This window comes from Cottoperca gobio, unplaced genomic scaffold (assembly GCF_900634415.1).
Source record: "Cottoperca gobio unplaced genomic scaffold, fCotGob3.1 fCotGob3_297arrow_ctg1, whole genome shotgun sequence".
Classification (NCBI taxonomy): Eukaryota; Metazoa; Chordata; class Actinopteri; order Perciformes; family Bovichtidae; genus Cottoperca; species Cottoperca gobio.
The window spans coordinates 52,501-71,121 of NW_021166906.1; the positions used below are offsets into that span (position 1 = coordinate 52,501).

Consider the following 18,621-nt stretch of genomic DNA (forward strand, 5'->3'; position numbering starts at 1 on the left):
CCAGCAGCAACTAAACTTTGGTTGATTCTACGGGCAGATAACACGGCATCAGGGAAACACCGGATGTGAAGCTTGAGCACCGAACATCAGTCATGTGACCACAGGAGCACTTCATCCAAACCCCAAGCTTCCTTCTGTACGAGCTAAAGACAAACTAAGACAGAAATGTAGTGAAGTGGGAGCGACCAGCCGCTGCTGTCACGTGATTTCCAACCAGTTTCTGCACAGATGCAGGTGAAGTCTTGGTATCAGTGCAGCTGAGCTCTCTGTTAAACTTGCTCTCAAGATCCCTGATATTTGATTTGCATAAGGAAACCTAAGCTTCAACTTGTGCTTCCTTATTATCCCGGCTGTGCTGCAGAGCCGGGCCGAGCTGTCGAACACAAGTCAAGCTTTTCTCTGGAGGTGCAGCTTTGGAAGCTCTGCACAAAATCTCATTTTAACTTGGAAGCTAGTTAAAATGTCAAGGAGTCAAGTTAACTGTGTTTGACATCTTATTTCAACAAACTCACAAGCTGCCTGATAAATGTCTCAACGTTGTGCAGATGTGTAACGTCTTTAACATACTGTGAGTCCTGCATTCTGAACATAAGCATGAAGAAAACTGCTCAAATTTCAGTTCAAAGTTCAACGACACAACCAAACAGTCGAAGTAGGTCCTTGTTTCTGACACAAGTGAGACATTAAAGGTTATTTCATGAGTGTTTTTGGTGTGTTCTACATGTTTGGTGGCTGTTGACTTCATGTTCCTGTTGTATTATATACATTCTCACCTTCTATGTCTGAGATTAAAATACAAAACCCAAGCTCTCGTCTGTTAATACGTGTCCTCTCTGCGGCACAGAACGCCCAGCAGGGAACCTTAGCAGCACCAGGAAACACTGCTGTGTCGATGTAGTGACGCTAAAGCCTCTTAGCAGCAGGAGTAAAATTAAATAGACGGCTGGTGCACGGAGGACAATGAGACAGAACAGGACAAAACACAAAAGAGCTTCTTTTTATAAAGACTACAAACCCAGAAGCCTGTTAGCTTGTGATCCAGACATGGCGGGTGAATGAAGAGATGGATTTAAGGCTGTTAGTGAGTCGAGCACAGGGCAGCACGTCTGCTAAGAGATGCTGATTACCTCATCACGCTTCTGCTTCAGAATGCAGAGCGGTGGAGTCACACCTGCAGCTTTGTCTTTGACTCTCAAACGTGCAGGATATTAAGAGGAAATGAAGACATTTTGACAGACGCTCATCTCTTATTTCTTCTTGTGAACAGAAGGATTCTTGTATCTTCATGAAATGTACATAATCCATCTTCCTGCTCTGCTCTTCTCAGGATGAACTACCAACCTGTTATATGAGACACATACTGTAAGCATGATAACAACCTGTGGACGTTATCATTTATAAGATGGTTGGGGATTTATTGTGCGCTGCCTGACACGGACCCTGTGACTGAAGCTGAACCAGCAGCTTTGAAGACGAAGCTTTAAAGCTGCAAAGTGCTGATTTTATAGACTCCAATAAAGTTGTTATTTATGAGGAGTATAATAAGAGATAAAGGTTGTACCACCTTACTCTAAAGACGTGGTTGTGCTTTCACAGTGTTGCACTCGGTTGCTCAGAAGAAGTTAAAATCCTCACACCTCCACACACCTGGCCATCGCTGCATGAAGTGGGAGTGAATTTTGGATTATGAGAATTACAAAAACTTCACATTTCTGAACTCTAAAAGGTCGAGAGGAGTCCAGACGAGGTTTGACTCCCTGATAAGCACTAAACTTCATATTAAGTTGTCCTGGCCTTGAAGGCAACGTTTCTATAGCTTCTGTTTCTCTTAACACTTTATAAATAGTTGTGTATTGAGAGTGTTTACGTGTCAGGCTTTTAGAAATTGGTATTGTCATTATTGTTACTTTAATTCTTTATAGAAGAAGAACGATTATGGTTTCATCCAACAGTATCAGCTGGAGCTGGGATCATCAAACAACAAACAACAAAGCTTTCTTTTGTTTTGCTTCTGCTATCGATGTTACAAAGAGCTAAATAACATGCTAACAATCAGAAGCACCTGAACAACTGCAGGCACCGTCAGAACAACAACGCTGTGCTGCTCAGCTAATCAACTCAAACAACTCACAGGAGTTACACTGAAGACAATACATTTGCATTCATAGCTCTTCATAAATACAATGAGGAAGTCTGAAGTTATTTTAGTGTTAACTTTAGTGTTTAGTTAGCATTTGAAGATGTTTCTGCACCACAGGCAGAAGTTATAAATCCTGAAGTCGTGACTCCTGCACGATTGTTTGTTGGTTATGTTCATTTACTCTCGTTGTTTTCAAAGCTTAAAATTCAGGCGAGATTCTTCCCTTTAACCAAGTCTGCCGTCGTGCATTCACATCACACACGTAGTCAGAGGAAGACGAGTAGAAAGGTTAAAAAACATTTTAAGAAAAGGTAACGGGGAAGTTTAATATAAAGAAAGTGTTATTGGTGAAGGAGTCGCTCTTACCTTGACGTTTGGCCTCCTCGTTGAGAATCCTCGGTACCATCCTGAAAGAAAACACAGACATGAATGAAACAGCAAACACAGAGACTCAAGGGAAGCGGATGAGTCAGCAGTTTGACTGAATATGAAACCAACAAAGTGTGTATCTAAAAAGTCAAAGAAAAAGAAAAATACAACTTTGGATCTTTCCAGAACAGTAATCTAATAACCAGAAGCTCACGGGTTTATTTCTGCAACAAACCGTATGAAGAGTGTGAAGAGTATGATCAGTATGAACAGTATGAAGAGTATGAACAGAGGACACCATCTCCTCTGCACTGAGCCTGGCCCACCTGGAGGAGAAGAACACCCATGTGCGAATGCTGTTCCTGGATTTCAGCTCGGCATTCAACACAATCATCCCCCAGCATCTGGTAAGCAAACTGGGACTCCTCGGCCTCAACACCCCCCTGTGTAACTGGCTGCTGGATTTCCTCACCAACAGACCCCAGTATGTGCGGGTTGGAACAGCACCTCCAGCACCATTTCTCTGAGCACCGGCTCCCCACAGGGCTGCGTTCTGAGTCCACTGCTGTTCACCCTGATGACCCACGACTGTTGCGCCAGGTTCAGTACGAACCACATCCTGAAGTACGCGGACGACACAACTGTGGTGGGACTCATCAGGGACAACAACGAACTGGGAGGAGGTGAAACATCTGACAGACTGGTGTCACACCAACAACCTGATTCTGAATGTTGACAAAACAAAAGAGATCATTGTTGACTTCAGGAAAAAGCAGCACTGTCACACATCACTCCTCCTCAACAGCTCAGCAGTGAAGACTACAGACAGCACAAAGTTCTTGGGGGTGCAACTCACAAACAGTCTGACCTGGTCCCTTCACACCTCCTCACTGGTGAAAAAGGCACAGCAGCACCTGCACTTTCTGCGCAGGTTGAAAAGAGCACAGCTCCCCCCTCCCATCCTCGCCACGTTCTACAGAGGCACCATAGAGAGCATACTGACCAGTTGCATCTCTACCTGGTCTGGAAACTGCAACACCTCAGACTGGAAATCTCTGCAGAGAGTGGTGAGGACAGCGGAGAGGATCATCGGGACGTCTCTTCCTTCCATCAGAGACACTGCTAATAAACGCTGCCTCACCAGAGCCCAGAACATTATAAAAGACCCCACTCACCCCCACCACGGCCTGTTCTCCCTGCTGCCCTCTGGCAAGAGGTTCCGCAGCATAAGGAGCAGAACTACCAGACTCTGCAACAGCTTCTGTCCCCAAACCGTCAGACTGTTGAACCAAAAATAACTTTTTTCTCCTGAGAAATGTGATGTGAACTCCTCTCTAAGAACTCTTAACTGTATATATTTTATAGAGTGTATATATGTTATTTATATAAAGTACATTTACATTTTAAGTACACATTTTATTTTATATTTATGCATCAGCACCACGACACTTTTAAATATGTATGACCACTTTTAGTCACTTCTACAGTAAGCCAGGACAAAGAAAATTTCATTTGAATTGTACAGTGTATAATCTCGTAATGACAATAAAGTTTTTGGTTGATTGATTGATTGATTGAACAGTATGAACAGTACAAACAGTATGAAGAGTATGAACAGTACGAACAGTACGAACAGTATGAAGAGTATGAACAGTACGAACAGTACAAACAGTATGAAGAGTATGAACAGTACGAACAGTACGAACAGTATGAAGAGTATGAACAGTACGAACAGTACAAACAGTATGAAGAGTATGAACAGTATGAACAGTATGAACAGTACGAACAGTATGAACAGTATGAACAGTACAAACAGTACAAACAGTATGAAGAGTACGAACAGTATGAACAGTATGAACAGTACGAACAGTACGAACAGTACGAACAGTATGAACAGTACGAACAGTACGAACAGTACGAACAGTACGAACAGTATGAACAGTATGAACAGTACGAACAGTATGAACAGTATGAACAGTACGAACAGTACGAACAGTACGAACAGTATGAACAGTATGAAGAGTATGAACAGTACGAACAGTATGAACAGTATGAACAGTACGAACAGTATGAACAGTATGAACAGTATGAACAGTACGAACAGTATGAACAGTACGAACAGTACGAACAGTATGAACAGTACGAACAGTACGAACAGTATGAACAGTACGAACAGTATGAACAGTATGAACAGTATGAAGAGTATGAACAGTATGAACAGTATGAACAGTACGAACAGTATGAACAGTATGAACAGTATGAAGAGTATGAATAGTACGAACAGTATGAACAGTACGAACAGTACGAACAGTACGAACAGTATGAACAGTATGAAGAGTATGAATAGTACGAACAGTATGAAGAGTATGAATAGTACGAACAGTATGAACAGCATGAATAGTACGAACAGTATGAACAGTATGAATAGTACGAACAGTATGAAGGGTATGAACAATATGAAGATTATGAAGAGTATGAACAATATGAAGATTATGAAGAGTATGATCAGTACGAACAGTACGAACCGTATGAAGAGTATTAAGAGAATTAAGAGTTTGAAGAGTATGAACAATATGAACAGTATGAAGAGTATGAACAATATGAAGATTATGAAGAGTATGATCAGTATGAACAGTACGAACCGTATGAAGAGTATTAAGAGAATTAAGAGTTTGAAGAGTATGAACAACGTGAAAAGTATGAACAGTATGAAGAGTATGAAGAATATGAACAGTATGAACAGTACGAACAGTATGAAGAGTATGTAGAGTATGAATAGTATGAACAATATGAACAGTATGAACAGTATGAAGATTATGAACCGTATGCAGAGTATGAAAAGTATGAAGAGTATGAAGAGTATGAAGAGTATGAAAAGTATGAATAGTATGAAGAGTATGTAGAGTATGAATAGTATGAACAATATGAAGAGTATGAACAGTATGAAGATTATGAACCGTATGCAGAGTATGAAAAGTATGAAGAGTATGAAGAGTATGAAGAGTATGAAAAGTATGAATAGTATTAAGAGTATTATCAGTACGAACAGTACGAACAGTGTGAGGAGTATGAAGAGTATGAAGAGTATGAACAATATGAAGATTATGAAGAGTATGAACAGTAGGAAGAGTATGAAGAGTATTAAGAGTTGGAAGAGTATGAACAACATGAAGAGTATGAACAGTATAAAGAGTATGAAGAGTATGAACAATATGAACAGTATTATCAGTATGAACAGTATGATGAGTATGAAGAGTATGAAGAGTATGAACAATATGAAGATTATAAAGAGTATGAAGAGTACGAACAGTGTGAAGAGTATGAAGAGTATGAACAGTATGAAAAGTATGAAGAGTATGAAGAGTATTAAGAGTATGATCAGTACGAACAGTACGAACAGTATGAAGAGTATGAAGAGTATGAACAATATGAAGAGTATGATCAGTACGAACAGTATAAAGAGTATGAAAAGTATGATCAGTACGAACAATATGAAGATTATGAAGAGTATGAAGAGCATTAACAATATGAAGATTATGAAGAGTATGATCAGTACGAACAGTATGAAGAGTATGAAGAGTATTAAGAGTTTGAAGAAAATGAACAGTGTGAAGAGTATGAACAATATGAAGATTATGAAGAGTATGCAGAGTATGAACAATATGAACAGTATGAACAGTATGAAGAGTATGAACAATATGAAGATTATGAAGAGTATGCAGAGTATGAACAGTATGAAAAGTATTAAGAGTATGAAGAGTATGAACAATATAAGTAGAGTATGAATAGTATGAACAATATGAACAGTATGAACAGTATGAAGATTATGAACCGTATGCAGAGTATGAAAAGTATGAAGAGTATGAAGAGTATGAAGAGTATGAAAAGTATGAATAGTATGAAGAGTATGTAGAGTATGAATAGTATGAACAATATGAAGAGTATGAACAGTATGAAGATTATGAACCGTATGCAGAGTATGAAAAGTATGAAGAGTATGAAGAGTATGAAGAGTATGAAAAGTATGAATAGTATTAAGAGTATTATCAGTACGAACAGTACGAACAGTGTGAGGAGTATGAAGAGTATGAAGAGTATGAACAATATGAAGATTATGAAGAGTATGAACAGTAGGAAGAGTATGAAGAGTATTAAGAGTTGGAAGAGTATGAACAACATGAAGAGTATGAACAGTATAAAGAGTATGAAGAGTATGAACAATATGAACAGTATTATCAGTATGAACAGTATGATGAGTATGAAGAGTATGAAGAGTATGAACAATATGAAGATTATAAAGAGTATGAAGAGTACGAACAGTGTGAAGAGTATGAAGAGTATGAACAGTATGAAAAGTATGAAGAGTATGAAGAGTATTAAGAGTATGATCAGTACGAACAGTACGAACAGTATGAAGAGTATGAAGAGTATGAACAATATGAAGAGTATGATCAGTACGAACAGTATAAAGAGTATGAAAAGTATGATCAGTACGAACAATATGAAGATTATGAAGAGTATGAAGAGCATTAACAATATGAAGATTATGAAGAGTATGATCAGTACGAACAGTATGAAGAGTATGAAGAGTATTAAGAGTTTGAAGAAAATGAACAGTGTGAAGAGTATGAACAATATGAAGATTATGAAGAGTATGCAGAGTATGAACAATATGAACAGTATGAACAGTATGAAGAGTATGAACAATATGAAGATTATGAAGAGTATGCAGAGTATGAACAGTATGAAAAGTATTAAGAGTATGAAGAGTATGAACAATATGAAGAGTATGAGCAATATGAAGATTATGAAGAGTATGATCAGTACGAACAGTAGGAACAGTATGAAGAGTATGAAGAGTATGAAGAGTTTGAAGAGTATGAACAACATGAAGAGAATGAACAGTATGAACAGTGTGAAGAGTATTAAAGTATGAAGAGTATTAAGAGTATGAAGAGTATGATCAGTACGAAGAGTATGAAGAGTATGAAGAGTATGAGCAATATGAAGATTATGAAGAGTATGATCAGTACGAACAGTAGGAACAGTATGAAGAGTATGAACAACATGAAGAGTATTAACAATATGAACAGTATGAACAGTATGAAGAGTATGAACAATATGAAGAGTATTAACAATATGAACAGTATGAACAGTATGAACAGTATGAAGAGTATGAACAATATGAAGAGTATTAAGAGTATGAAGAGTATGAACAACATGAAGAGTATTAACAATATGAAGAGTATTAAGAGTATGAAGAGTATGAACAATATGAACAGTATTAACAATATGAACAGTATGAACAGTATGAAGAGTATGAACAATATGAAGAGTATTAAGAGTTTGAAGAGTATGAACAACATGAAGAGTATTAACAATATGAACAGTATGAACAGTATGAAGAGTATGAACAATATGAAGAGTATTAAGAGTATGAAGAGTATGATCAGTACGAACAGTATGAAGAGTATGAAGAGTATGAGCAATATGAAGATTATGAAGAGTATGATCAGTACGAACAGTAGAAACAGTATGAAGAGTTTGAAGAGTATGATCAGTACGAACAGTAGGAACAGTATGAAGAGTATGAAGAGTATTAAGAGTTTGAAGAGTATGAACAACATGAAGAGAATGAACAGTATGAACAGTGTGAAGAGTATGAAGAGTATGAAGAGTATGAGCAATATGAAGATTATGAAGAGTATGATCAGTACGAACAGTAGGAACAGTATGAAGAGTATGAAGAGTATGAAGAGAATGAACAATATATACATTAAGATTCTCTCTACTCATTTCATGCACATCTCTCAAGGTTCATATTCAAAAGCTTTATATAAATCTGTTTTGTTATAGTCCCCCACAGAGGACAGTCAGCAATCAAGCATTGGATATTTATTAGCCATGAACATTAAGTCAGTGAAAGTAAAAGACTCCGTGTGTGTAGATGTCTGGTTGGGAGTCGTGCACAGCCGGAGGAGTGTACACTCAGTGGATGCTTATAAATGTGCAAGATGAACTCAGAAAGAGACTCAGAGATTCTGTGCACTACTCGAGGCCTCAGAGACATATGAGAAGCGTGGATGTACCAACACCTATCACTGAAAACGTAAAAATGCTGGAGTTGAAAGGACGAAGGAGAATATTTCTTTATGATTTCTAAGATGTTTATCTGCGATGGATAACAGAGATAACCAGAACCAGGTCAGTGACACACAGGGAGGCGGGATAAGGTCTGCCTTTAACCCTGTGTGACCTACAGTATAGTGTGTGTGTGTGTGTGTGTGTGTGTGTGTGTGTGTGTGTGTGTGTGTGTGTGTGTGTGTGTGCGTGTGTGTGTGTGTGTGTGTGTGTGTGTGTGTGTGTATGTGTGTGTGTGTGTGTGTGTGTGTGTGTGTGTGTGTGTGTGATGACCCCCCCCCCCTCCTCCAGCAACTCTAAGAGAGGACAACAGTTCTTTCCACATGGACGGACATTCATCAGATGCCTCTGTGGAGGAGAAAGCTGTCATGAAAATTGACTCAACAAAGTAAAACCTTGACAGCTGAAAATGACTTGTATCCAGGGACTAAACGTGTGCTGGGGAGCTCCCAGACATCCGCTCACATTGTGTGGACATCATTTGTCTCCAGCCAAGAGGAAAGATAAATGAATTTGTCTCCAGCTGTTGTAAATATAAGACTCAGGTGACAACTGTCTGTTGTGACAGAGTGAAGCAAAAGGGACAATTATTGATATCAAATGATGCATATTATTACTTTGACCTTCATAGACTGCCACAGTGTGCACTGAGAGACCGTTTGTTGTACTTTTATCACAGTCAACAACATTCTGACTTTGTAATTGCCACGTTATGCTCCATGACAAACATGTTTCAGGACGGAAATGTCCTAAAAGATTGTAAAATAATGGCGTCAAATGTCTTAATCGAACATGAGCAGTTCCTGATTAAACATTAAAACATTTTATTCCAGTGATACCAGTCCTGCATCACACCCTGATGCTTCCTATTAACTTTCATCTTATCTTCTTGCAAAATCACGAGATCCATTTCTCAGCAGTTCACCATAATCTGATATGAATATGGAGATGAAGGTTTAATTGGCGGGCTAATTAATAACCAATAAAGATTCATTTATCACCCTCGTTAAGATGGCTGTGTTTACTCCCCAGCCTCTCATCTATATGGAAATCAGACCGGGGTGGGGCCTGCAGCGTCTGCGCCTCTTTGTGAGGGTTGAAATGAGGACGTGTGAGTGTGTGTGTGTGTGTGTGTGGGGGGGGGGGGTTTACTGCAAGAGATAAAAACACAGAAGGACTGAAAAGCAGGGAGACTACATTAATGTGTGTGTGCTACATCCCTGCACCAGCGTGTGTCATGCAGCCTCTCTGAAGAAGACTAATCATCTTCCTGGATCCACTAAGAGGTTATTAGAATAATCATTTTTGCACCGTTATCAAATTGACAATAATAATCTCTGTAAATCATCAACCCGAGGAGCCACTTCTGTCGAGTTGATGCAGATTCATTTTGAATACAGCATTACACAATAGATGCAGGTTTCAAATCAGCCAGATATGAGTCTTAAATGAAGCTTTATATCCCTGTAGAGCCACTTCATGAAAAAGGGAATTGCTTGTTGATGCAGTAATAGAACCCAAGAGGTGTTCCTCGGTGTGATTACGGTTCTGAAAGTGATTCAATAGAAGCTGCTGCACGCTGCTCTGTGAGTGTCCTCTCTGCACACAATGCCGGTATGCATTGATCAGATCCATAAACGCTGGAAACAATAAAAGCAGGCCACGGATAATACTGCTAACTGTCACCATGGTTACTTTATTGGTCACCATAGCAACAAATGAAGAATAATTGAATCTACACCGTTAGACTCAGGTTGCCTAACAACCAGCCATGTTTCCATCTTTCTGCCTTTCAGCTTATTTTGGATATGAAACATATTGATAGATTTATTTAGAAAAATGAACTTGGCTGACGGTTTCTGACACATCACTCTTTACCCAGCCGTCCAATCACAGTGGAGGAGGGGCGGGACGAACACAAAGACCAACCGTCACATCCTGTGAGTGCTAAAAAAACAACAACAACACAAATCTAATGAAGCCACATACTGTATACCAGACGAGCAGACACCCTCATCACCGGAGCACCCCAGGGCCGTGTTTTCAGACCCCTGCTGTATTACCTGTACATACACTTCAGACTAAAACATCATCATCAAGCTCGCTGGCGATGCAGCTGTGATGGGTCTGAAAAACCTCCTAAAAGAAACCCCATAATTAAAGATACTAGCCGCTGCCGCTGCCGCTGCCGCTGCCGCTGCTGCTACCGCTGCTGCACAGCCTCTCTAAAATAACGAGATGCTTCGTAGCTGCGACTCTGGGCTCTTCAGTAGTGCTGACATCACTAAGAGTCAAAATATCATGCGTTAAATCGCTGATACACCGTTAATTGAAGTCTAATGCTTTCTCAAGTGTTATGACTGTAATCTATATTTCAAGAATGGAACTTGAGGATTGCGTTCCCGCGGCCTGGCTGTCATCTCCATATCACTGTCATTACAGTCATCGGGTTTGTGTCTGGGGAGGATCCTCCACCATTAGTGCAGGCAGAGAAGTGCTCGCACAGCGCAGGAGCGGGGACAGATTTAACAACCATTTCCTTAGAATCTCTCGGTGCACTCTGCAGTATTTCTGTAGCAGCTGAATTGGAAATGATGACACTCTCGCACACACACACACACACGTTTGTGGGTGGGTGTTTTTTTAATGTTCATCCAAGACCAAAACCTGCTAACCTCAATATAAATAATTAGCAATTACACAAACAAACATCCTCTCGTGAATCTGTTCACCAGCCGACCATTGTTCCATTGTTGGGAGGCCTTTTCTAAAAATGTATCTGCTTGTTCAGATAATGACAGAAGCTCGGGGAATCTCGGAATGTACCACGGAGCATTGGACAAAAGTTAGCCGTGGTTTGCCCTGATAATCACTGTGAGCGCTCGGCTGCCTGCGCTGCGAGGGGCTCAGATAACAGCCCGAGTCCCTCGCTGGAGGGGCTACGTTTCATAACGAGGGCAAATTAGACGCTGATTGGATGCCATGAAGTTGGCTCAGGGTGAGTACGAGGCTGGTACAAGCAGACAACAGGAGAGGAGGAGACGTGTAGAGGACAGGAAGTGGAGAGAAGCAAAGTAAACCCCCCCCCCCCCATCAGCTGCTGGCACTGGATCGATAGCGGCCTGCCCAGCTGTGTGTAATGAAGCACATCCTCGCTCATTATCTGCAACAGACAACACTTCCTGGCTTCAGACACATCCTGGATTGAGTTGCTCATTTCTGAGAGTCGAACTTGGAACAGAAATGAAGTGTGTTGATAACTCGGGCTGCGGCCCAGGCTGTTTGCACTCGTTACTGGACACGACTGTGAAGGCAGCAATGAGTCTGACTGTGTTGTTTCTGTGTGCATGAGTGAAACACAGCTATCTGCTGCCGAAATACAAAACTGCTGCTCCGACGACTTCCATCGAACTCAGTTTGTTGTGTTTTCAGAGGACAGAAAGTCAAACTGTACAAACAAGATGTGTGTGTGTGTGTAACAGTTTGGCTCCGTGTTTCTTACAGAAGAAGATGAGAATCTGTGGAGCCGCCCTTATCGGTTATTTCAGCAATTTACAGACATATGATTAATACTGCTGCATGTTCTGTGAGCCTTTCCTTCCTCATGAAACATTTACATTGACTCTAAATGTTCTTAATGAGTTAACTTCATGAACCCCAGAGGAGAAGCTAAACTAACGTTGTGATTGAACATTGTCTTCACGTCTTTTTTGTGACATGACTTCATTTCTTGTCTTTATTCCAGCAGATAAACGCTGTCACGCTGTCGACCCTCTAACGAAGGTCTGCAGGCTCCAAGGGAGATCAGTGAATACCGCTATCAGCAGCTCTGTGGCTTTAATTACCGTTATTCACGTTCACATTACACTCGTTTAAAAATGTGATTACAGGTTCTCAAGAGTTCTTACAGCTCAAGTCAGTGAACAAGACATGTGTGTGTGTGTGTGTGTGTGTGTGCGTGTGTGTGTGTGTGTGTGAGTGTGTGTGAGTGTGAGTGTGTGTGTTAGTTACTCATCAGGATAAAGTCTTACCTTCACATTTCTCTAGAATCTGCACCGTCTCTCCCACCTCCAGAGACAGACCCTGACTCACTGAGCCCCGGAAGTTGCAGATCACTGTGGAAGAAGAGAAGAGAAGAAGAGATGAGACGTTTGTGGCGCATCGAACTCATGACTGCATCCTGACAGTTTGGTGTCTTGCTTTGTATTTATATTCATCATCGCTAAATCTAGATCTTGTTTTTTGCAATTTTAACCCCAACCGTTACAGCTGTTAAATTACGTGCGTTAAGAAACAAACTTACAAAGCTTTACTATGTAAATAAGAACAGAGTTCCATTCGTTCGGTTGCTTTTATTATAAATAATATCAGCGTGAAATGACAATAATCAAACACGTACTATACAGGCTGAAACACAGACGTGTTTACAGTTCAATCTGGTCCCGGGTTCCGGTCGCGCATGCGCCGATACAAGGGACCGTCCATTTAGTATATTACAATGTTCTCTCCTCTGGAGGAGTGGATCATCAGTGCCTATCTCCAGAGAAGAAACCCTAAAAGACGACATGCAGAGCTACGTGACGAGCAGGTAGACCAGATGGAAAAGAAACTAAACGAACAGAACACCGCGCTAGCTGTTAGCGCGCTAGCTGTTAGCACTATGTTTTGTGCAGAAGGCAACGGAGGGACTATTTTATTTTGAACATCATTATTTAATAATAAAAACTATTTAAATTGGAGTGTGTATTTTTCTTTCATATTGCCACACTTGGTAACCGTTTTATAAAAGCAATAGCTCACTTCAGACCGTGATATATGCTCATTATATCACAGTTAAGGGGGTGGTACCACGCCCCTTAACTGTGATATAATGACCATATACCACCTGTCGTGAGCTATTGCTTAAATATATAATACCATATATATAATACTATAAATACTATTATATATATATATTATTATATTTATAGTATTATAAATATAATACTATAAATATAATACTGTATATATAATACTATATATATAATAGTATAAATATAATACTATATATATAATACTATATATATATAATTCTATAAATATAATACTGTAAATATAATACTATAAATATATAATTCTATAAATATAATACTGTAAATATAATACTATATATATATAATTCTATAAATATAATACTGTAAATATAATACTATATATAATACTATAAATATAATACTATAAATATAATACTGTAAATATAATACTTTATATATAATACTATATATAATACTATAAATATAATACTATATATATATATAAAACTATATATATATATAAAACTATTTATATATAATACTCGTTTTCCTTTTTTGACTGCTTTCAAACATTGTACTTCATGATTGAATTCTTCTTCTACTAGAAACTGTCACAAAGCTGAGAGCACTCGACAGAAGAGATAGGAGACACACACACACACACACACACACACACACACACACACACATACACACACACACACGCACACGCGCACACACACACACACACACACACACACACACACACGCACACACAGGGATTACCATTGCTCTTCCCGGATGGTATTGGCATTTAGTTTATCCAGCAGATTGGTTCAATAGTCTGACAAATGACTCACATCTGTTAAAACAGTCACACCACTATGTGTGTGTGAGGAAACACCAGGGAATAAAGGGTGTGTGTGTGTGTGTGCGTGTGCGTGTGCGTGTGTGTGTGTGTGTGTGTGTGTGTGTGTGCGTGTTTAGTCTCTATATAAGGGGTCGGGAACCTATGGCTCTTTCGATGACACAATATGGCTCGCAGACCATTTTGAGCTGAAGTTTTTAACAACAATTTTTGACATTTTAAAGTAAAACTTTTAGCAGCGGATTTTTGCTTTGTTCTCCCCTCTCCTTTTCTCCGCTCTGTCTCTGACTGTCGGTGTGTTCGCACATGTGTGTGACGGCAGTGAAGCCGCGCCCTTCGCGAAACCAAGCAGAGGAGAAACTGCACAAAGCAAGCCGTAGACCTGGGGTGTCAAACTCAATCACAGAGGGCCAACATTAAAAACTGGGACTACGTCGAGGGCCAAACACGGTCCACATTTACTGAACAGGATACACATATTGGATAAAGTGCAAAAAGATATGGAACATATTTAAGTCAACTGCAAACGGATTGCTGAGCAGTTCACTTTAAATATCTGAGCTGCAAAGTCTCTCAGTTGATCAGCAGAATGCTGTCGGGAACACAGCGGTGGAGATGTTTGTCAGTGTTTGGAAACACGCAGTGACCAAAGTTTCCTGCTGCATTAGAGTCTCCTACAGGCAGCTCGGCATCACACATGTCTGTGATCACACGGCCCTGAAGCTGCAGGTTTAACAGTGAGATGCTTCGTTATGTCGCACAAACAGTCCAGCTCACATCGTCCCAGAGATCTGTGGTGTGTTTCCCTTTACTTCCTGCAGATTTCCTCACGCATCTCGAAAAATCTATTCAGCACTTTCCCTCGACTCAGCCATCGCACCGCCATGTTCAGAAAACACTTACATTGACTCTTATTACGGTGCTTATTACATGTTCCATCTCAAGAGCTTTACAACACAGCGCTTCCTGGTGTATGATGCGGTGATACACCGTCAGCTGCATCTTCTCCCGCATCCTGCCCACTAATCCGCTCTTTTCAACACATCGCAGGCGCTCCATCTGTAGTCAGTCCCGTCAGTTTGTCCCGGGGCAGTTTCATTTCTCACACATTGAGATACTTCCTCGACTATGTATGTTCCCGTGGTTGTGCCATGCATTGATTTAATTACCAAAACCGGCGGGTCAGTTAAGATAGACATGATATTTTCTCGCGGGCCGGATATAATTGCCTTGAGTTTGACACCCGTGCAGTAAACACTGAAACGTGCACATATATGAGATAAATAACGTAAGCGTTTAGTTCATTTAATAAAAGAGCTCCTGTTCAATGAAACACTGATAGCACTTTAGTAGAGACGTGTTATACTTAAGAATGCATGCATAAAGTTGCATTCAAATGTATTAAATATATGGCTATATCTATATATATATATATGTGAGGACCCCCTGCAGGTTTATGAACCTCAAACAAATACACAGCAGGCTGATGAACACAGTGTTTACACACTGATGTGCAGCTCTGGATAAACCAGAGCAGAAGCATGATTGTCAACATTAATGAATATAATATCCATTTAAAATAAGATGTTAAATATGTTTATTTTCATCTATTAGTATATATTATTAGTGAATAATGTTTGCAAAAGTGCGTCAACTTAATGATGTGTGAATGAAAACTTTCAAATAAAATATAACAAATAACAAAAATCCAATTTCTCTTTTGTTATTTTGTGACTTTACTTTCACATAATTTCTCAGTTTCTTATTGCAAATGTACAATTTTAATGTAATTATTATACATATAGTAAAATAACAATATAATGTTTGGTTGTTACGGCCTGTTTATAATTAACTCTTGAATCTTATGCGAACATAATAATAATTTTATCTTTGTTACAGTTATGAGCTGTTGAAGCTGCAGAAAGATTTATAAGAATTGTGAGGCCGAAGTCAGCGGCAAAGTATAAAGTTCTCTTTTAGTCAGTAGTATCTGCACTAGTAGTGTCGGCACTAGTAGTATCTGCACTAGTAGTATCTGCACTAGTAGTGTCTGCACTAGTAGTATCTGCACTAGTAGTGTCCGCACTGGTAGTATCTGCACTAGTAGTATCTGCACTAGTAGTGTCCGCACTAGTAGTATCTGCACTAGTAGTATCTGCACTAGTAGTGTCTGCACTAGTAGTATCTGCACTAGTAGTGTCTGCACTACTAGTATCTGCACTAGTAGTGTCTGCACTAGTAGTATCTGCACTAGTAGTGTCTGCACTAGTAGTGTCTGCACTAGTAGTATCTGCACTAGTAGTGTCTGCACTAGTAGTATCTGCACTAGTAGTATCTGCACTAGTAGTATCTGCACTAGTAGTGTCTGCACTACTAGTAGCTGCACTAGTAGTGTCTGCACTAGTAGTGTCTGCACTAGTAGTATCTGCATTAGTAGTATCTGCACTAGTAGTGTCTGCACTAGTAGTATCTGCACTAGTAGTATCTGCACTAGTAGTGTCTGCACTAGTAGTATCTGCACTAGTAGTATATGCACTAGTAGTGTCTGCACTAGTAGTATCTGCACTAGTAGTATCTGCACTAGTAGTGTCTGCACTAGTAGTATCTGCACTAGTAGTTTCTGCACTAGTAGTATCTACACTAGTAGTATCTGCACTAGTAGTATCTGCACTAGCAGTGTCTGCACTAGTAGTGTCGGCACTAGTAGTATCTGCACTAGTAGTTTCTGCACTAGTAGTATCTACACTAGTAGTATCTGCACTAGTAGTATCTGCACTAGCAGTGTCTGCACTAGTAGTGTCGGCACTAGTAGTATCTGCACTAGTAGTATCTGCACTAGTAGTGTCTGCATTAGTAGTATCTGCACTAGTAGTGTCTGCACTAGTAGTATCTGCACTAGTAGTTTCTGCACTAGTACTATCTGCACTAGTACTATCTGCACTAGTAGTGTCTGCACTAGTAGTATCTGCACTAGTAGTATCTGCACTAGTAGTATCTGCACTAGTAGTGTCTGCACTAGTAGTATCTGCACTAGTAGTGTTTGCACTAGCAGTATCTGCACTAGTAGTGTCTGCACTAGTAGTGTCTGCACTAGTAGTGTCTGCACAGTAGTGTCTGCACTAGTAGTGTCTGCACAGTAGTATCTGCACTAGTAGTATCTGCACTAGTAGTGTTTGCACTAGCAGTATCTGCACTAGTAGTATCTGCACTAGTAGTGTCCGCACTAGTAGTATCTGCACTAGTAGTATCCTCACTAGTGGTGTCTGCACTAGTAGTATCTGCACTAGTAGTGTCTGCACTACTAGTGTCTGCACTAGTAGTGTCTGCACTAGTAGTATCTGCACTAGTAGTGTCTGCACTAGTAGTGTCTGCACTAGTAGTATCTGCACTAGTAGTGTCTGCACTAGTAGTATCTGCACTAGTAGTATCTGCACTAGTAGTATCTGCACTAGTAGTGTCTGCACTACTAGTAGCTGCACTAGTAGTGTCTGCACTAGTAGTGTCTGCACTAGTAGTATCTGCATTAGTAGTATCTGCACTAGTAGTGTCTGCACTAGTAGTATCTGCACTAGTAGTATCTGCACTAGTAGTGTCTGCACTAGTAGTATCTGCACTAGTAGTATATGCACTAGTAGTGTCTGCACTAGTAGTATCTGCACTAGTAGTATCTGCACTAGTAGTGTCTGCACTAGTAGTATCTGCACTAGTAGTTTCTGCACTAGTAGTATCTACACTAGTAGTATCTGCACTAGTAGTATCTGCACTAGCAGTGTCTGCACTAGTAGTGTCGGCACTAGTAGTATCTGCACTAGTAGTTTCTGCACTAGTAGTATCTACACTAGTAGTATCTGCACTAGTAGTATCTGCACTAGCAGTGTCTGGACTAGTAGTGTCGGCACTAGTAGTATCTGCACTAGTAGTATCTGCACTAGTAGTGTCTGCATTAGTAGTATCTGCACTAGTAGTGTCTGCACTAGTAGTATCTGCACTAGTAGTTTCTGCACTAGTACTATCTGCACTAGTACTATCTGCACTAGTAGTGTCTGCACTAGTAGTATCTGCACTAGTAGTATCTGCACTAGTAGTATCTGCACTAGTAGTGTCTGCACTAGTAGTATCTGCACTAGTAGTGTTTGCACTAGCAGTATCTGCACTAGTAGTGTCTGCACTAGTAGTGTCTGCACTAGTAGTGTCTGCACAGTAGTGTCTGCACTAGTAGTGTCTGCACAGTAGTATCTGCACTAGTAGAATTTGCACTAGTAGTGTCTGCACTAGTAGTATCTGCACTAGTAGTGTCTGCACTAGTAGTATCTGCACTAGTAGTGTCTGCA

At 40.0% G+C, this 18,621-nt stretch overlaps 1 protein-coding gene across 1 annotated transcript in view; it reads right to left on the reverse strand.

The window, feature by feature from the left end:
- Positions 1 to 12,765, reverse strand: part of LOC115005389 (dedicator of cytokinesis protein 3-like) — a gene marked incomplete at both ends in the record, with an annotated part of 64,774 nt that extends 52,009 nt beyond the window's left edge. The window contains 2 exons of the mRNA XM_029427186.1: positions 2,507 to 2,547; positions 12,682 to 12,765. Of these exons, the coding sequence (XP_029283046.1) occupies positions 2,507 to 2,547; positions 12,682 to 12,765 (125 nt within the window). The remainder of the gene's footprint in view (positions 1 to 2,506; positions 2,548 to 12,681) is intronic.
- Positions 12,766 to 18,621: the final 5,856 nt, after the last annotated feature.